The sequence below is a fragment of the Trichechus manatus genome, unplaced genomic scaffold (genome assembly GCF_000243295.1).
Source record: "Trichechus manatus latirostris isolate Lorelei unplaced genomic scaffold, TriManLat1.0 scaffold00043, whole genome shotgun sequence".
Lineage (NCBI taxonomy): Eukaryota > Metazoa > Chordata > Mammalia > Sirenia > Trichechidae > Trichechus > Trichechus manatus.
The window spans coordinates 10,048,642-10,070,229 of record NW_004443979.1 but is presented as its reverse complement, the minus strand read 5'-3'; the positions used below and the strand labels follow the sequence as shown (position 1 = coordinate 10,070,229).

Here is a 21,588-nt window from a genome sequence, read left to right as displayed (position 1 = left end):
TCCCAGATAGAAAAGGAGAAAAATGTAGAACAAAACTTAAATTGCTTAAAAAAAAAAAAAAAAAAAGGCCAGACTTACCAGACTGATAAGATATTAGAGGAATCCCAAGACCATCACCCTAAGATACCCTTTGAACTTGAAACTGAAGCCACTCCCAGCAGTCACTTTTCAACCAAATAATAGATTGGCTTATAAAATAAACAGTATTACCCATGAATACTGTGCTAAATAATCAACTATGAGATCAAACGGTCAACATTTACCCTAAAACAAAGATGAGAAGCTAAGGAGGGTCAGGGAAGCTAGATTAATGGAAACAGAACAAAAGTAATGGAAATAATGAGAATGCTGATGCATTGTGAATGTGTAGCAATGTCATGGAACAATATGTATAAAAATCATTAAATGGGAATCGAATTTGCTGTATAAATATTCACCTATAACACAATAAAATATTGAAAAAAAATACTATCATATAAGAATGAATTAAGAAAAATCTGCATAGAAAACAGAGAAAGAGAGAGCAAGATGTGACAGAATTCAAAGGATAAAATTTCAAAATGAATTAAATGGTTAGCAGTGTCAACCACCACCAGGATCAAGTAAATTAAGAACTGCAAAGAGCCCACGGAGTTTGGTACTAGGGATGTCAACGATGACCTTTTCCCCAAGCTGTTTCAGGGACAGCAGTAGAGGCACAAACCTGATTTTAGTGGGCTGAAGAGTAAATTGAGTGTAAACCTCTTGCTCCTCTTTCCAGGAGGCTGGCTATCAGGAAGATAGTTGGAGTGGAAACCATGGTCAAGGAAGGGATTTTTTTGTTTTGTTTTGTTTTCTAAAGTGGTGAATCACCAATAATTAGACAACTTGACATTGTATACCTTCTGATGTGATGCAATAAGAACTATGCAACATCACCTATGTAGTACTTGCCATTAAAGTTTTTAAACTGAAATTAATCATGAAGAAACAATCGACCAAATCCATAATGTGGGACACTCTCTACAAGACACCTGGCCTAGACCTACAAGAAAATCAATGTCATGAAAAACAGTAGGGAGGAGGACTATTCTAAATCAAATTAGAATGAAAAGAGTAACAACCAAATATAATGTGTGAACTCTGACTGGATCCTGATTTTTAACAAAAATCCATAAATGACATTTTAGGAACCACTGGGCCTATGGACTACATATTGTTTATTACCGAATCACTGTTAATTTTTTATAGATGTGATAATGGTATTATGATAGGTACAATGTCCTTACTCCTAGAAGATACACAACCTGCTTTCAAAACTTTGGTAAAAAATAAATATATTTATATATGTGTGCACACACACAGAGAATGATAACAATTGGTGATCTAGGTGAATGACATGCAGGTGTTAACCAAATTTCAAGTGTAGGTATGAAAATTATAAAAAGTCGAAGAAACAAAAATAAACACAAAAGGGGGGGAGGGCAAGATTTTATTTACAGGCTGGGAGTAAGGATCCAGATAAGAAAGAGTTTGAAAATATAGGTCGCTGAATAAGCAATGGAATAAATCCCCAGTACTAGAAGAAACAGAAGTGATGAGATCATTGGAATAAGAAGTAAAAAAGCCTTAAACATGGAAAGGATGCCTCCTCCTCAAAAGCAAAAGACAGAAATAAATCTATAGATACGCAGGCAGAAAGTCAAGGACATGAACATCTAAAACAGTGCTGGCTCAATGTGTGGTCCAGGGACCCCTGATTCCCAGGACATTTTCAAGAATCTCTAAAGTTAAAACTTTTTTCACAATAACACTATGACAGTATTTGTCTTCTCACTCTCGTTATCGCACAAGTATAGGGTAGAGTTTACAAGAAGCTACATAAGGTGTGATACTGCAGCAAACTAAATACAGAAGCAGAGATGAGAATCCAGTTGTCTTCTATTAACCTAGACATATTTAAAAAAGACTAGCAAAAATGTAAAACACCAACACTCTTCTCACTAATTTTCTCTTTGTTTTGGAAATTGCTTATTTTTTCATTAAAAATATGTATGTTAAATGATAAAGAACAAAGAAGCTGCGAAGCATCTCACAACATGGATGAATCTGGAAGGATTATGCTGAGTAAAATAAGTCAATCACAAAAGGATAAATATTGTAGGAGACCACTACAATAAAAACTCATGAAAAGGTTTACACACAAAACGAAACAATCTTTGATAGTTACAAGGGAGGGAAGGGTGGAGGTGGAAAAACACTAAATAGACAATAGATAAGTGGTGACTTTGGTGAAGGATAAGACAGTAGGCAGTACTGGGGAAGCCAGCACAACTTGTACAGGTAAGGTCATGGAAGCTCCATGGACAAATCCAAACTTCCTTAGGGACTAAATTACTGGGCTGAGGGCTGTGGGGACCATGGTCTCAGGGAACATCTAGCTCAACTGGCATAACATAGTTTATAAAGAAAATGTTCTACATTCTACTTTGGTGAGGAGCATCTGGGGTCTTAAAAGCCTGTGAGTGGCCATCGAAGGTACTCCACTGGTCTCACCCCTTCAGGAGTAAGGGAAAATGAAGAAAACTAAAGACACAAGGGAAAGATTAGTCCAAAGGACTAACAGACCACAACTATTATGGCCTCCACCAAACTGAGTCCAGTACAACTAGATGGTGCCCAGCTACCACCACTGACTGCTCTGACAGGGATCACAATAGAGGGTCTCAGACAGAGCTGGAGAAAAATGTAGAACAAAATTCAAAAAAAAAAAAAAAGACCAGACTTACTGGCCTGACAGAGATTGGAGAAACCCCAAGAGTATGGCCCTTGAACACCATTTTAGCTCAGTAATGAAGTCACTCTGGAGGTTCACCTTTTAGCCAAAGATCAGACAGACCCACAAGACAAAATGAGACTAAATGGGTACACCAGCCCAGGGACAAGCACTAGAGGGCAGGAGGGGACAGCAAAGCTGGTAATAGGGAACCCAAGGTCAAGAAGGGAGAGTACTGACATGTCATAGGGTTGTTAACCAATGCCATAAAACAATACATGTACTAACTGTTTAATGAGAAGCTAGTTTATTCTGTAAACCTTCATCTAAAGTTCAAAAAAAAGAGTATGTTAAGTAATGGACTTGCTATTTTAAAATGTATTTTTAAATATTTTAAATGTCTCAGTTTTAATATCAAAAATGGTAAATATAACCTACATAGACAAAGGCCCTTTGGGAGTCCTCAATAATTTAAGACTTGTAAAGGGGTCTTAAGGAGATTTATAGCCTTAGAAATCCTATGGGGCAGCTTTACTCTGTCATATAAGGTCGCTACAAGTCGCAATTTACTCCACAGGAGTGGGCTTAGTGGGGTTTTTTTTTTGCTTTTGTTTTGTTTTTAAGGGGTCCTAAGACAAGTTTTGGAGCCCTGGTGACTCAGTGGTTACATGCTCGGCTGCTAACCAAAACGTCTGTAGTTCAAATCCACCAGAGGCTCCTTGGACACCCTATGGGGTAGTTCTACTCTATCCTTTAGGGTCGCTATGAGTCGGAATCAACTCAACGGCAACGGGTTTGCATTGGTTTTAAGACAAGCTTGAGAACTGCTTGCTCTAGAGAGTTTTCATTTGCTCCGTAAAGCAGGAATCATAAAAGGAGACTCATTTAAATTTAAATGTGTTCACCTGGTAGTTCCAATAAACTACTGACCCAGTACTGATACTTTCAGAGTTGCATATAGTTTAATTAGTCCTACCAAGAATAAAACACAACAGCTAACTCTAAAGGCAGTACACCAAAATAGTAAAGTCCCTGGACCTTAGAACCTGACGACCTAAGTTCAAATCTTGGCTCTGCCACTAACTACTTGTATCCCTCCAGGCAAGTTACTTAACCTCATTGTGCTATAAATTTTTTATCTGTATAATACAGATGATATTAACTACACCTACCTCATAGAGTTGTCATTAAGATTAAATGAGTTAATACATGTAAAGAGCTCAGAATAATACCCGGCACTGGTGGTCAGTGTTAACTGTCATGGTGGTAGTTGTTACTATTCTCATACAAAATCAGTTTGGAAAAGAACAGGGATAACCTATCCTGGTGGCCAGTATTCGTGGCCACCAGGAAGAGTAGAGCTCTGAGGCAGCACACAAGAGCACACCAGTGACCTAGAATTTTCCTTCAAAGATGAAATTTCTTTTTTCAAGCTCTATACAATCTCTTTTGGTGCCACAAGGACTGTGATCTGCACCATTCTCAGCCACTCTCAATAAAATAAGAATGATAATAAAATTAATTTTTTTTAACAAAATATTATTCTTTATTCTGTAAGTGCTATTCAATGGGCCAATAAATAATAAAGACTTACCTTTACACATTGTTCAGCTAGGTCTCTGCTTGTCCTGTTGTTAAGTTCAACTACAACCAAACGATTACAAAGTGCTTTTATAGCTCCATCTACCCCAACAATCCTTCGGGTGCATTCTGCAGATACATCCAGGTAGTATGTTATGGCACGGGCTGTCACCTCTAACACATTGTCTGGAGCACTTTCGTCAAGAAAAATTTTGCAGAGGGCTGGTAAGAAAGTGCGAGGAGGACATCTGCAGTGAAAGAAATCACATTACACCTAGGATTAATAAATTCCTAACATCAAAATATTAACAAAATAACAGATAATAAAAGACTATAACGTAACAGTGTGATCAATACTGTGTATGAAAGTTTATTAGGTAATATTTCTCACATTGCTTTTGCTTCCATAACAATACTCACAAGCTCCTTATTTTATCATTGCTGAAAATATCAATTGGAAATAGTTTAAAATAGCAGCATTAACTTGAAATTACGCAAAAAAAAATTCCTATTCAATACTCAGTTCAAACACCAATTGCTCTGTAAAATCTTTCCTAACCTCCCCTAATAGTTAAGAGGTACTTTCATGTTCCTACAATCTCATAAATACAGTTCCTACACTGCCACATCTTTCTCCATGGAGTGACTTACAGGTTTGAACCGCCAACCTTTCGGTTAGCGGCCAAGTGCTTTAACCACTCCATCACCAATGCTCCTTCTATGTCATGTAGCCACTTGTAATTTTTCTGTGGCGAAATTACACGCTTAGAGACTAAACTATAGGAGCTAGTCCCCTAGTTCTCAGGTAAGAGACATGGCCAGTATAAGAATCTGAACGCAGTTTTGTTGTTCTCTACATATGCATATGTAGTAAACTGATACAATGAGAAGAAACTGTGAAAACGGTAATGCCACTGAGGAACAACAGTCTAAAAAGTAATGATTTTTCTATAAGTAGCTTTTGAATAAAGAATAAAACACTAATTTGATGGTCCTCACATCAAATGACAAGAGAAGATCTACCACATGCTTATATTGAAACAAAGAAAATTATTCATCTATCTTGCAAATCAAATGCAAAAACTGTACATCAAAAAATAAAGGTTAAGAAAAGTATTTAATATAACTTTGTACATTTCATGAGGAAAATGTAGTATTTGCTAATTTAAGGAATAATTATGGTCCCTGCTGTACTTTCCAAAACATGAAAAATCTCCTGAACAAGTATGGTAAAAGGATCAGTTCAAAAAGAACTCAGAAAGTTCTAAACCCATAGGTTTCCAGATTTTAACTGTAATCAATTTTATTCCTAAGAGAAAAATAAAGATGGTCTGCATATATAGCTTATTTTACTATAGATACAATGGCCGAACAACGGACTCAAGCATACCAGTGGTCATAAAGATGGCACAGGACCAGGCAGCATTTCATTCCATTATACATAAGGTCGCCAGGAGTCGGAACTAACTCAGTGGCAGCGAAGAACAACAATACAATGAAAACTTGCTTTATGAACTTTGACAAGGTACAGTACAAAAAACATCTACTGTACTTTTGGCTACTGGACAGAAAATCTTTTTTTAATTTTTGGGTTACTTTTCAACATTGAGAAGGTATTTAAGGCATATTCTAATATACATAATCATTAATTTCTGAAACTTAAATCATTTCAAAGAGAACCAATGTACAGTTACTACATTGCTATTAAACTATTTATATGATAATGATTTTCTCTTTCTGTGATTTTTGTTAATAATAATAATAAGCTATTATTACACAGACATTAACTGCCAATACAAAGGAATTTAAGAGTACAGAACTAGATTAGACAAACCCCTTTCATTTGTTTGAATCACTGTAATGGAGCAAACAATCTAAGGCAAATATTTCATAGCTAAATTCTTTAAAATTATTTTTTTTTAATTACATATAAAATAAATGCAAAAGACCAAATCAGATCCCTAAAATTAAAGAAATTCTATGAAAAACTTATCAAATATTCTTGCAACCAGCATAAGTTTAAAAACTTACTCATGTATACATATGTATGTAATCTATGTGATATTTTATTAGAAATGTATTATGATATGGATATAATTTTTACTGCATTTTATATAGCATGTATTAGCAAAAAGGTTTACAACAATAATAAAATCTTAGAAAGTTAACTCAAGGTTAATGCACTTAGATACCTCTAAGGTTAAACATAATTACCTAACAGAAATAGTCAATCTGCTCTTAAATTTATTCTGTTATAAATTCAGTTGTTTACAAATAAGGTTTTTTGTTTTTTTTTTTTAAATAAACACCATCTTAAATTGATTGATCTGTTAGCAACTTCTTCAAGACTTAAAAACATCTTTTCTTAAAAATGGATTCAAGTTTATATTATTTCTCCTTGATTTATCTATTAATTTTTATTATGATGAACTAGCACAGCAAATACATTTGCAATACATCAAATTATACCATACAGAACTCAAGAAAGGTCAAGATTATCTAAGGTGAACAATGTAACTCAAACACAGATAGTTCAGTCTTCAGAGAAGAAATTTTCTGCTTGAGTCAACGGAAGTGTCTTATAATTCAATAAATATTTCCATAATTTTGTATCATCACTAGGCAACTTAAAACTCACTAGAATCCTTAAAATGATAAAGTTTTAAATGGTTATACACATACTATCCAAGTGAAAGTAGATTTACCATTTTCACACAATTCTAAAGAACTTTTATTTAAAAAACATTTTAAAAACTTCTAAAAAACCACTATTATGGGATTCCTAACGATATTCTTCAATTAAAATATAGGTTAATAGTATCTACTCAGAACTAAAAAGCACATTATTACAAAATTTATTAGAAAATACATTACAATGTAACATAAACATATTATAAGCCCTTAAAACTGGCTCTTCAGTTGTTCGTTAGGGAATTTCCAAGTATCATTTCCAAAGAAACCTGTGTCAATAGATAATTGTATCTCCACCACAAACCAACTCCTTATACTATCTCCACTTGGTTACCACAGTCAACTTAAAAAAAACATATTTAAAACAAAACTCCTATTCTGTGCCCCATCTCCCAAATCATCACCTTATAAATTCACAACCATCTAGAAAGCCAGAAACCTGATAATCATCCTTGCTTTTTCCCATTTTTCTCATATTACACATCCAATCCATCAGTTAAATTCCACCAATTTGCCCTTAAAATATATCCTAAATATGTCCACTTCTCTCTACCTCCTCTTTACAACCCTACTGTAAGCCAACTTCAAACTCTTCCTCCAACTACTGAAATAGCACCTGAGGCCCAACAGGGTGAAGTGGGCATCTACAGTGAAGAGGGAGACAGTCTAGTGTAAGGTTTCAGACCATGAGGGTTGTCTGTGCAAGGAGGTGGCTCAGAGATGATCAGCTGATTACATTCAGGGAGACTGATCAAGTACATATATCAAAGATAATGAAAGCCAGGTTTCTCAAGGTAGGAGAAGGAAGTTATAAATCTAGAAAGGGAGAAAACTAGAATGAACTCTATTAAGTTGGAATTGAAGGTATTGATATTAACATATGGTTTTCAATATAGACAGACTGAGAAATAAATATAGCATGCCAATGCGTCAACTGTTCCCTCTGCCTAAAATGCTCGTCCCCTCTTACGCTCCCCCACCACACCCCACATCTTCCCAATACACAAACAAGTGAATCCACTTGCATCTTCCCTTCTCTTTTCCCATAGTAAAGCAAAATGCTATTTCTAGACTGTAGCCCAAGCTGCTCTCCTAAATCCCAGAACCACAGAGCCAACTGCTTCCCTCACTCATCCATCACCACCTGGACATGTTTCAGGAACCTTCAAACACAACCTTCAAACAAACATTAGCCTAAAACTGAATGCAGCTTCCCTACCAAAAGCCATACTAGCACTCATATTCTCAAATCTACCATCAACCCAGTCACTAAAGTAAAAATCATAAAATTATTCTGTAAAACTCCCTTTTTTAAAACACAAAATCCAACACTTTGTTGGTTTCACCTCTAAATCTGTTTAGTTTCTGCCCCTCCCCTTGAATTCCAACCTTTCTTTTCTAGATTTCATCACTTCTTTCCTAGATTACTACAGCAGTTTCCTAACTACTCTCTCAGTAGACTCTCCAATTCAATCACTACTCTATCAAAGTTATTTTTCTAAAACACAAATCTGATAATATCACAACCTGTTTAATCCTTCATTAGCCCCACTACCTTGAGGATAAAATCCAAATTCACCAGGATTATACACAAGGCCCTTCATGATCTCACCTGTGCTCAGCCTTATCCATTGCCCCTCTCCACCCTTTGACACACAAACAACCCATTCCTGCTTTACCAAAGATAAAATTACTTATAATTCCCACCCCATTCTAAGTTTTCAGACCTTCAAGCCCTTGTAGATGTTGTTCCCTCACCAGTAATGCTATCATCCCCTTCTCCTTTTATTTCACTCCTACTCCTATTCCCTTTTTCAAGGCCATTAAAAAAATTAAATTAGTGAGTGGTTACACAGGTAGATACATGTGCATATGTGTGCATACACGTTTGCATAAACAGCTGCTAACATCCATTAACAAATCAGAACAAAGATGAATCAAGGCAAACTGGAAGTCATCAAAAATTAAATGGAATGCATTAAGATGGATATCCTTGGTATTAGTGGGCTGAAAAGGACTGGTACTGGCCATTTTTAATCAGACAATCATATGGTCTACTATGCTGGGAATGACGAATTGGAAAGGAAGGGTGTCGCATTGTCAAAAAGAGCATTTCAAGATCTATCCTGAAGTACAATACTGTCAGTGATAGGATAATATTCATAAGCCTACAAGGAAGATCAGTTAACACAACTATTCAAATTTACGCACCAACCACTAATGCCGAAAATGAAGAAACTGAAGGTTTTTACCAAATTCTTCAGTCTGAAATCGATCAAACACTCAATCAAGATGCAATGATAATTACTGATGATTGGAATGAGAAAGGTGGAAATAAAGAAGGAATGGCAGTTGGAAAATATGGTCTTGGTGATAGAAATGATGCCAGGTATCATGTGACAGAGTTTTGCAACACCAACGACTTACTGATTGCAAACAACTTTTTTCAACAACACAAACGGCAACTATACACGTAGACCTCACCAGATGGAAAACACAGGAATCAAATCAACCACAACTGTGGAAAGACTCAACAGAAAAGCTCAATTATCAGTCAGAAGAAGGCCAGGGGCTGACTATGGAACAAATCATTAATTGCTCATACGCAAGTTCAAGCTGAAGCTGAAGAAAATTAAAACAAATCCATGAGAACCAAAATACAACCTTGAGTATATCCCACCTGAATTCAGACACTACCTCAAGAAGAGATCTGACGCATGGAACACTAATGACCAAAGACCACATGAGTTGTGGGATAACATCAAGGGCATCATACACAAAGAAAGCAAAAGCTCATTAAAAAGATGAGAAAGAAAAGACAAAAATGTATGTCAGAGGAGACTGAAACTTACTCTTAAATGTACAACAGCTAAAGCAAAAGGAAGAAACGATGAAGTAAAACAGCTGAACAGGTGACTTCAAAGGGAGGCTCAAGAAGTCAAAATAAAGTATTATAATGAGATGTGCTAAGACCTGGAATTAAAAAACCAAAAAGGAAGAACACGCTCAGCATTTCTCAAGCTGAAAGAATTGAAAACAAAAATTCAAGCTTCGGATTGCAATTTTGAAGGACTCTACGGGCAAAATACTGAATGACACAGGAAGCATCAAAAGAATATGGAAGGAATACAGAGTTACTATACCAAAAAGAATTGGTTGACGTTCAACCATCTCAGGAGGTAGCATATGATCAAGAATGGATAGTACTAAAGGCAGATGTCCAAGCTGCACTGAAGGCACTGCCGAAAAACAAGGCTCCAGGAATGGATGGAATGCCAGTTGCGACGTTTCGAGGATGAACGGATGCAGCGCTGAAAGTCCTCACTTGTCTACGCACAGAAATTTGGAAGACAGTTACCAGGCCAACCAACTGGAAGAGATCCATATTTGTTTCCATTCCGAAGAATGGTGATCCAACAGAATGTAGAAATTATCAAACAATATCATTAATATCACATGCAAGTAAAATTATGCTGAAGATCATTCAAAAACGGCTGCAGCAATATACCGACGGATAACTGCCAGAAGTTCAAGCTGGATTCAGAAGAGAACGTGGAACGAGGGATATTACTGTTGATGTTAGATGGATCTTGACTGAAAGCAGAGAATACCAAAAAGATGTTTACCTGTATTTTATTGACTATGCAAAGGCATTCAACTGTGTGGATCATAACAAATTATGGATAACATTACAAAGAATGGGAATTCCAGAACACTTAATTGTGCACATACAAAACCTGTACATAGACCAAGAGGCAGTTGTTCGAACAGAACAAAGGATACTGCGTGGTTTAAAGTCAAGAAAGGTATGCTTCACAGACTGAGTCCAGTACAGCTAGATGGTGCCCAGCTACCACCACTGACTGCTCTGATTGGGATCACAACAGAGGGTTCTGGACAGAGCTGGAGAAGGATGTAGAACAAAATTCTAACACACACAAAAAAGACCAGATTTACTGGCCTGACAGATACTGGAGAAACCCCGGGAGTATGGCCCTTGGACACCCCTTTAGCTCAGTGGTGAAGTCACTCCCAAAGTTCACCGTTCAGCCAGGGATTGGACAGCCCCATAAAACAAAACAGGACTAATGAGGCACAGCAGTCCAGGGACAAGGACTAGAAGGCAGAAGGGGACAGGAAAGCTGGTGATAGAGAACCCAAGGACAGTAAGGATAGTATTGACATGTAGTGGGGTTCTTAACCATTGTCATAGGGCAATATGTGTACTAACTGTTTAATGAGAAACTATTTTGTTCTGTAAACCTTCATCTAAAGTGAGAATAGCAGCACAACTGGAAGAACATACTCCATGTCACTGAACTGTGCATGTAGAAATTTTTGAAATGGTGTATCTTTGGCTATGTATATTTTCACCAAAAAAAAAAGCTTGAAAAGGGAGAGGGCTGACATGCCGTGGGGCTGTTAACCAATGTCAAAAAACAATATGTGTACTACTGTTCAATGAGAAATTATTTGTTCTGTAAACCTTCACCTGAAGTACAATTAAAAAGAAAAGAAAGGTATGCATCAGGGTTGTATCCTTTCGCTATTATTTAATCTGTAAACTGAGCAACTAATCCAAGAAGCTGAACTATATGAAGAAGAATGGGGTATCAGGATTAGAGGAAGACTCATTAACAACCTGCATGATGCAACCTTGCTTGCTGAAAGCAAAGAGAACTTGAAGCACTTACTAATGAAGCTCAAAGACTACAGCCTTCAGTATGGACTACACCTCAACATAAAGAAAACAAAAATCTTCACAACTGGACCAACAAACAACACTATGATAAACAGAGAAAAGACTGAAGTTGTCAAGGATTTCATCTCACTTGGATCCATGATCAATGCTCATAAAAGCAGCAGTCAAGAAATCAAATGGCATATTGCATTGAGCAAATCTGCTGCCAAAGACCTCTTTAAAGTGTTGAAAAGCAAAGATGTCACTTTGAGGACTAAGGTGTGCCTGCCCCAAGCCATGATATTTTCAATCACCTCACAGGCATGCAAAAGCTGGACAATGAATAAGGAAGACTGAATAATTGATGCCTTTGAATTATAATGCTGGTGAAGAATACTGAATATACCATGGACTGCCAGAAGAACAAACAAGTCTGTCTTGGAAGAAATACAGCCCAAGTGCTCTTTGGAAGCAAGGTTGGTAAGACTGCATCTCACGTACTTTGGACGTGTTATCAGGAGGGATCAGTCCCTGGAGAAGAACATCATACCTGGTAAAGCAGAGAGTGAGCAAAAAAGAGGAAAACCCTCAACGAGATGGACTGACAAAGTGGCTGCAACAATGGGCTCAAACATAGCAATGATTGCGAGGATGGCGCAGGACCGGACAGTGTTTTTTTCTGTGTTGCTATGAGTCGGAACCGACCCAATGGCACCTAACGACAACACCAGGCATAGATATACAGGTAGTCCCCGACTTACAACGTGGTTGTGTTCCAACGACTCCATCATAAGTTGGTTCTGAGGTAAGTAAAATACTTTTTTTAAAAAAATTTTCATTATTATTGCCTTTTATTATCAGTATCTCTATAAATCTGAACTTTATTTGTCTTTGGGGGTTGGCATGAGAATGATAACATCAGCAAATTACACGCTCGATAAGATGTACACAAATAAAATAAAATAAAGAACAATCTTAAGCGTGGTTCATCGAAACTCGAACACGTCGTAATTCAGGGACTACACCTGTAATACACACAGGGGGCACAGTCATGGATACCTGCCAGACATAACCGAACACCTCGCAGGATTGGTTTACTGCACCTGAAGACTTGGGTCCATAGTCGCAAGCTAACAACTGGATCAACTGGCACAATATAGTCTATGAAGTTTATGTTCTACATCTTTGTATGGTAAGTAGCATCTGGGGTCTTAAAAGCTTGCGAGTGGCCATCTAAGATACAACTATTGCTCTCTAGTTGTTGACAGCAAAAGAGAAAGAAGGAAACCAAAGACTCAAAGTAACTAGGCTACAGGACAGACTGCCTATGCGAATCGCAGCAGCCTCATCTATCTAAAGACCAAAAGAATTAGATGATGTCTGGCTACCACTACAGACTGTTCTAACCAGGAACACAACAGATGGTCCTGTATAGAATGGGAAAAAACTGTAGAACAAAACTCTAATTCTTAAAAAAAAAAAAAAAAAAGGCCAGACTTACTGGACCAGTAGACTAAAGGAACCCAAGAGTACTGCCCTGAGATACCCTTTAAACTTTGAATGGAAACTACTCCCAGAGGTCGTCCTTCAGCTAAATAACAAATTGGATCATAAAATAAACAATATCACTCATGAGTACTGTGCTCCTTTAAAAAAAAAAAAAAAAAAATCTATGCGCCCAAACAGTCAACATTTATCCTAAAGTAAAGAAGGGGACAGGGGTGCAGGGCATGCTAAATTAATGGAAGTGCAACAACCAGAATGGAAATATTAAGATGTTGACACAATGAAGAAAACGTAACCAGTGTCACTGAACAATACGTATAGAAATTATTAAATTGGAACCTAATTAGCTGTGTAAACTTCTCACCAAAAACTCAGTAATTTTTTTTTTTTTAATTTTTAATTTAAAAAATGTTAGGAAGAAGCCAGTGAGAAGGCACTGTCTCTGTGAAGCCTGCCTTAGGCCAAACTCTCTTATCCATTCCCAGTTATGTTCCTCGTGGGTGGTTTCAGAGCATTCACTCTGAGTCCCAACTATCAAAAGCATCCATCAAACTGTATTATATTTGCCTTCTTACCTAACTGTATCTGCCATGAAAACACGAACTACTTGAAAGCAGGGTCTGTACCTTATCTATCTGTTTTCCTACTACCAAGCCCAGTAGTTGTTATCTACTGAACACAAATATTTCATGGATGAATATATGAAAATAATCCCTGCCTCCAGAAATTCAGTTAAATGTGGAAGAAGATAATATAATTAAATAAAAATAAATATGAGTACTACAAAGAGGTTCATAAAAGGTTCTCGGAGGGAAAGCTCAACTCAGAGAACTTGGGGAAAGACAGACCTCACAAAACAGGATAAAGTTTGAGTTGAATCAAGGCATTCTCTACCTTGGGGAGTTATTGCAAGGACTCTAGGCACTGTATATTAAATACGTAGTACAGTGTTCAACACATAAAAGATATTCAATAAACCATATGATAAAAGTAGGCCAAACAGACAAATAAGAACAAAAAATTCTAGGCAGGGGAATAGTATGTGTCAAGCATGAAGACTTAGAGAATTACATGATGTGGCAGATTGTATTTTCCAAAGATGTCTACAATATTATCTCTCATCCTACATATTCTTTTTCACAATGTGACCTTGATACTCTTCCCATTGAGAGGGTTTATGTTCCCTCTCCATCAATCTGGGTAAGTTTGTAATTATGGTGGAAATGATTGCTATGTAACTTCTGAAGCTAGGTCAATAAAAGATGATACAGCTTCTGCTTGACTCTCTTGGAACTCAGTCACCATGCTGTGAGGAAGCCCAAGAAGCTATACAGAGCCCACATAAATAAGTGTTCCAACTAAGAAACCCAGGCAAGGTCCCAACTAAAAGCTAATATCAGCGGTATGTGAGAGAACAAGTCATCAGATGACTCCAGTGCCCAGTCTTTAAGTCGTCTCCTGCTTTTGAGAATTCCCAGCTGAGAGACCCCAAATATCATGGAAGAGAGAAAGCCATCCCACTCTAGTCTTTACAAATTAATAATCCACAGAATCCATTAGTATGATTGTTGTTTTATACCACTAACTTTGGGATGATGGGTCAGCCAAGAAATAAGTAAATTATATAAATGATCTACAAGCATTTTGGTATAGTTGGAAATCAGAGCCAAAGGGCAAAAGATAAGGCTTCAAAACAGGATGAACCCACTGATGAATCTGGACTGTGTTTCAGTTTTCTGAGTACAAAGCAATACCAAGTTATATACAATGAAAACAGTATACAAATATATACTGTACAAAGTGAAAGTCACTATAATCCAAACTTGAGATAATACTATCTAAAAAGACTGACGAAAACCAAAGACTCAAATAAGAAACTAGCCCACAGGACTAACTGCCCACATGAACCATCGCCTCTTCTAACCTGACAGCAGAAGAACTAGATAGTGCCCAGCTACCACTACTAACTGTTCTGACCAGGGACACAATAGAAGGTCCTGGATAGAATGGGAGAAAAATGTAGAACAAAATTAAATTTCTAAAAAAAAGCCAGAACTACTGGACCAATAAGAGACTAGAGGAACCCCGAAGACTATCACCCTAAGACAACCTTTGAACTTGGCACTGAAGTTACTCCTGGAGGTCACTTCTCAGCCAAATAATGGACTGGATTATAAAATAAACAGTATCACCAGTGAGTAACGTGCTCCCTTAAACAATCAACTACATGAGACCCAATGGTCAACATTTACCCAAAAGCAAAGATGAGAAGGTAAGGAGGGGAAGGGAAGCTAGATCAATGGAAACAGAACAAACAGAATGGAAATAATGAGACTGTGGACACATTATTAAAACTGTAACCAATGTCATGGAACAATTTGTATAAAAATTGTTAAAGAGGAACCTAATGTGCCGTATAAACATTTACCTGAAACACAATATTAAAGAAATAAAAATTTTAAAAAAAAGATTGATGAGTATTCTTCCCATTTTTCTATATTAGTATTTCATGTTTTTGTTATTTACAAGTAAGATCATACTATAAACACTGTCCTGTGATTTGTTTATTCCTTTTATCAATGTATTTTGACCATCTTTCCACAGTAATATACACAGATTTAGTTCAATCTTTCTAATGTCTACATAATATTTAAAATAATAAATAGCCATATATTATTAACCATTTAGGTGGTTTCCAGTTTTTTACTATTTAAAGCAGTACTATAGTGAACAATCCTGTAAGTGTATCTTTGCATACCTGTATTGGTATTTATGAAGGAAAGATTCTCAGGACTGCTTCTGTGTATACATTGTTAGTTTGATAGATATTATCAAACTGATTTCTAAAGAGGCTATATACCAAAATGTATGATCCTACCGGAAGCACATTAGAGTACCTATCTCCCCACTCCTAGGACATGCAGAATGTTATTACCTTTTAATTCCTGCCAAATTGAGAAATATTTATTAAATTTACATTACCAAATCTGACTGGCTGTAACAGAATCAACCAGTTTTTAAAAATTAAAACACAGAATATTCAAACCTTAACCAAGAAAATTTAAAAAAGTATCTGAAGGTGTTTCATTACATACAGTGTATGTATTTCAGGATATAGAAAGGCTTTAATTAAAATAGCAGAAATCATATATAAATTCAAAAATAAAATCAATCATTTATACTTGACTTTAGTTCTTCTTTATGAAGAAGGTGTACTTGAGGCAGATGCAGAATATAAAACTACCACACTGGACATATATTAACACCATTTTTTAAAATTTCTACTCCTACTTCCCTTGAAAGATAAAAATCAAAATTTACAACCTACTCACTCATTCCACCAAAAAATGAAAACCTGCAACACTAACTTCAGTTAGATTTTCCTACAATCAGCTGTAAGTTCAAAACCATCAAAAACCACAAGGCCCTCTACTAAAAGAGTTATTACCATTTTGACATTAGTTTGAGAAATTAATTATACAGAAACATATTTGGTAAGACCTCTAAAAATAATTAAATATTATTTTTTCAAACTGATAAGGGAAGCTTAGCTTCCTCTTATATGTAATTTTGAAGTCAGTAGCTAAAAAAACAAAAGTTAGCAGGCAAAAATGTATGTGCAAAAGAAGAAACAAGTCTACACGAGCCACAACCTCATCTACCCTGAAACCAGAAGAACTAGATGGTACCTGGCTACCACTACTGACTGTTCTGACCAGGGTCACAATAGATCATCCCAGATAGAATGAGAGAAAAATGTGGAGAATTCAAATTCTTTAAAAAAAAAAAAAAAAGCCAGACAAACTGGAACAGCAGAGAACAGAAGACTCCCTGAGACTTACTGCCCTGAGACACTCTTTAAACCTAGAACCAAGCCAATCCCCTGAAATCATCTTTTAGCAAAATAGAAGAGCAGCACACAATAATGGATATTAACCATAAGATCAGGGCACTACTTAAGAACCATCTGTATGAGACCAAAAGGTCAACAATTACTCAAAAGCAAAAATGAGAAGATAAGGAGGCAGGGAAACTGAAATGGAACAAACAGAACACAATTAAGAGAATGTTGCCAAATTATGATAAATGTAACTAATATCGCTGAAAATTTTGTGTAGAAATTGTCAAATAAGAATCTAACTTCCTGTGTAAACTTTCACCAAAAACTCAGTAAAATATTATTAAAAAAAAAAGTACGTGCAAAGATGCTCACTGCAACATAACCTCAATATCTAATAACGACATGATTAAATAAACTACGACATCCATATCATTACGCAGTCATTTTTTTTTAAAAAACTGCTTACTATAAACTTATAATGATATCAAAATTATCTGAAATATTAAGAGGAAAAGAAAAAATCATATACATTATGGTGTTTATTATATAAAAATATACAGAGAAGAAACCAGAGCAAAAGGTACAAGGCGCTTATTACTAGATGGTATAATTATAATTTTCATTCTCTAAACCTTTCCTATTCTCCAAGTTTCCTAAACAAATATGTTTAGTAACTCCCAAAAAACAAATTTAAACTTTGAGGCCAGTCAAAATGGAGTAAGCTTATTACAGTTTCTCTCTCCTAACGATTATAACTAAAAACTGCACAGAACACAAAAACCAAGTACCCAAGAGCTCTGAAAAGTAAACAGTAACAGGTGGATTGGGAGATAAATCAAATTTTAAATAACTAATGGAAGCGAGTTTCAAAGTTTTTATTCCTTTCTTCTTTTCTCTCCCAGGTTTGACCCCTACATAAGCCAAGTTCCAAAACTAGGCAGCAAGAACACACAACAGAAACTCTGAGCAAGAAAAAGGGGCCTCTGTGAGCCACAGGGTGTGAAAGAAATTCCCTTTTATTTTTCTCTCCCAATCCGGCCCCAAGGCCAGCCCTACTTGCAAAAACGCACAGTGGCACAGCCATCTAAGACAGCAACAGAATGTCCATCTTTCTGACCAGGGAATGTGGGAAAAGGAGCCCCTGTAGTCCAAAGAGTATGGGAGGAACCCCGTTACTTTTTTTTCCTCTCTTCTCTCACCACTTTCACCCTGAGGGAAGTCCCAGTCCCAGAAATTATATGAGGTGGGAGGGACTTGGGTGAGGTGGAGTATTGGGAGGACACTACAACTTCAAGAGAAACCCCGGCTTTCTAATCAGAAGACCAGTAAAAGGGGCTTCTGCAAGACATAGAATATGGGAGAAATATTGGGGGAAAGACCTAGAATAGGGATCCCAAGCTCAACTCAAGCTGCACATGTGAGGAACAGAGCTAAAGAAGCAGTGTCATGGACTGAATTGTGTCTCCAAAAAATGTGTGTCAACTTGACTATGCCATGACTCCCAGTATTGTGTGGTTGTCCTCCATCTTGTGATCTGATGTAATTACTTACGATGTTAATGAGGCAGGATTAGAGGCAGTTAATGTTAATGAGGCAGGAAACAAGCTACAGAATTAAGCTGTATCTTGAATCAATCTCTTTTGAGATATAAAAGAGAGAAGCGAGCAATGAGGAGAGGGACCTCATTACCACCAAGCAAGAAGACACAGGAGCAGAGCGTGTCCTTTGGACCTGAGGTCCGTACACTGAGAAGCTCCTAGAACAAGAGAAGATTGATAACAAGGCCCTTCCCTCAGAGCCGACAGAGACAGAAAGGATTCCCCTGGAGCTGGGACCCTAAATTCGGACTTCTAGCCCCCTAAACTGTGAGAGAATAAATTCCTGTTTGTTAAAGCCACCCATTTGTGGTATTTCTGTTATACCAGCACTAGATAACTAAGACACACAGCCAAGACTTTGAGAACTGAACTATTACATAAACTACCACCCAAATCCCTCAGACTAAAAAAAGTGACTTTTTTTTTACACATTGTCAGATTTATCCCCTAAGAATTTCAGAAGAAATGAAAATTCATATTCACATAAAAATGTGTATGCCAATGTTTATAGCAGCTTTAGTCATAACTACCAAAAACTGGAAACAACCCAAATGTCCTTCAACAACTGAATGGATGAACCAACTATGGTACACATACAACTGAATACCACTCAGAAATTTAAAAAAAGGAACATGTAGATGAATCTTAAATGCAATATGCTAAGTGAAAGAAGCCAGACTCAAAGGGCCATTTATATGACATTCTGGAGAAGTGTGAACTATAGGGACAGAGAACAGGTTGCCAGTGATTGGGGTCAGGAGAAGCTCATCTATGGATGCTTACAGCCCAGGTTAAAAATCTTAATAGAGAATGTTTCTCATCTTCCAGCACTTCTCTCTTATGTTCACTCACAAGCTGCACATACACCACTGCTGTCTGTTTACAGAGATTCATTTCCTTAATGTTTCAGGATTATATGTATTTGATATATAAATGAGCCCAGGTTAAAAATCTTAATAGAGAATGTTTCTCATCTTCCAGCACTTCTCTCTTATGTTCACTCACAAGCTGCACATACACCACTGCTGTCTGTTTACAGAGATTCATTTCCTTAATGTTTCAGGATTATATATATTTGATATATAAATGAACATATCCTATACAGGGAAGGATCTGCTAGGAGGGTTGGTGCAACAAAAGTACAAAAGTACTTTCACTCCCCTGTTGTCACTGGGTAGAAGAAAACGGGTCAATACTGAAAAGGTGAGAATATTAAAACTACATATTGATTCTACTACTGTTCCTGCTACAGAGAAGAATATAATGCTCTTCCTCCTACATGCCTCCCACCAGTTTCAGAAATTCAGAAATGCTTTCTATAGGCATTTTAGGCATAAATGGAAAACGGGTCCAATACACAGAATTTCTTCAATTTACTCAATATCTGGATATTAGCTATTGTGCACCAGGCACTATGCATGGCAATGGGAAAACAAAAGATGAGTTCATAGTCTGGTGGAAGACTCAAAGTACAGTAAAGTGGTAGCAGTGTGTATATGTAAACATGGAGGAGGAATCTTTAAAGGCATTTAGATTTTATCCATTAGGTAAAGAATCCCAAAGATGTTTTAAAAAGGGAGTGATACAATCAAATTAATATTTTAAGACTGTAACTCTAGTTAGTTAGCTTAGAGGCAGGGAGATCAATTATAAAACTACTAGCACTATATGAGCATAATTATTTCTCCAAACCAATCCTAGATATTATTATTCTTTCTTATCTCCTACTTCAGGGAGAAAATAGAAGTCATCAGACAAATCTCTTTTTTTTTTTTTTTGGTTAAATTTTATTCTCTCTCAGTTCTGGAGACCAGAAGTCTGAAATCAAGGTGTCTACAGGGCAGCCGTCCCTTAGAGGCTTTAGGGGAGAATCCTTCCTTGTCTCTTCCAGCTTCTGGTGGCCCCAGGCGTTCCTCGGCTTGTGACCACATCACTCCAGTCTCTGCCTCCTTCTTCACATGGTCTTCCCTCTGTGTCTGTGTCTCTTCTCCTCTTCCATACGGTCACTCAGATGGGATTAGGACTGCCCTACTCCAGTATGATCTCATGTTAATCTAACTGGTAACATCTGCAAAGACCCTATTTCCAAACAAGGTCATGTTCACAGGCACTGGGGTTAGCACATAACTTCTGAGAACATGTTCAGCCCGTAACACTCCTGGCATGGGGGAAAATAACCACAGCAGAAATATACCTGGAGGTAATCCTATTTTCTTGATGGGCCTCCGGGCACAGAGACAAATGCAGATATAGAAAGTGATCTGCTCCTGTACAGATATCAGTTCCACTCTGCCACACGGGGTCCCTGTGAGTCAGAATCAACTTGACAGCACCCAACAACAACGGTCGGGGGGGGGGGGGGGGCGCGGGCAGAGCATCGGCACTCCTGATCTGGAGTTTCGTATTTTCAGTTGTCAAGTAGAGAAACTTGTCACTTCCGTGGCTCCACCAGAAAGAGATCTTTTCTTCTTAACTCTGTCCACTGCATCCCTGAAATGGAGTCCCAGGACTAGATGGGAGTCAGGGTTCCCAGGATAAGGGTACCCATGCAGGCAGCACTCAAAAGCAGCTCTGATCTCCTTAGTTATGTTTAGGTGTTCCAGCATGACTGGGGGTCCACAGTGATGGCCACACATTTTTATCTCTTCCCTGGCTGCTAAAGAATGTTTCAAGCTCATGTCCGTGGTATTGTTTACTCCTTCGGCATGATAAAACTGGCAGGTGGCATTGTCTCTTCAACCTCAGTTTAAAAAACAATAAAGGCCACCCGTTGCCGATGAGTTGATTTCAGCTCACAGCACTCCCACGTTTGTTAGAGTAGAACTGCTCCACAGGGCCTTCGTTTTTCATTTTTTATAAATAGAAATGAGAACATGAACAAGACAAGGACACCCTTTATCACCACTCTTATTTAACATTGTGCTGGAAGTTCTAG

At 37.2% G+C, this 21,588-nt stretch overlaps 1 protein-coding gene across 5 annotated transcripts in view; it reads right to left on the bottom strand.

The window, feature by feature from the left end:
• The window catches only part of HECTD1 (HECT domain E3 ubiquitin protein ligase 1), a 103,731-nt gene that overhangs the window by 70,285 nt on the left and 11,858 nt on the right, over positions 1–21,588 (bottom strand). For all 5 annotated transcript variants that reach the window (XM_023731488.1, XM_023731486.1, XM_023731487.1 and 2 more), the window contains exon 3: positions 4,350–4,584. In XM_023731488.1, the coding sequence (XP_023587256.1) occupies positions 4,350–4,584 (235 nt within the window). The remainder of the gene's footprint in view (positions 1–4,349; positions 4,585–21,588) is intronic.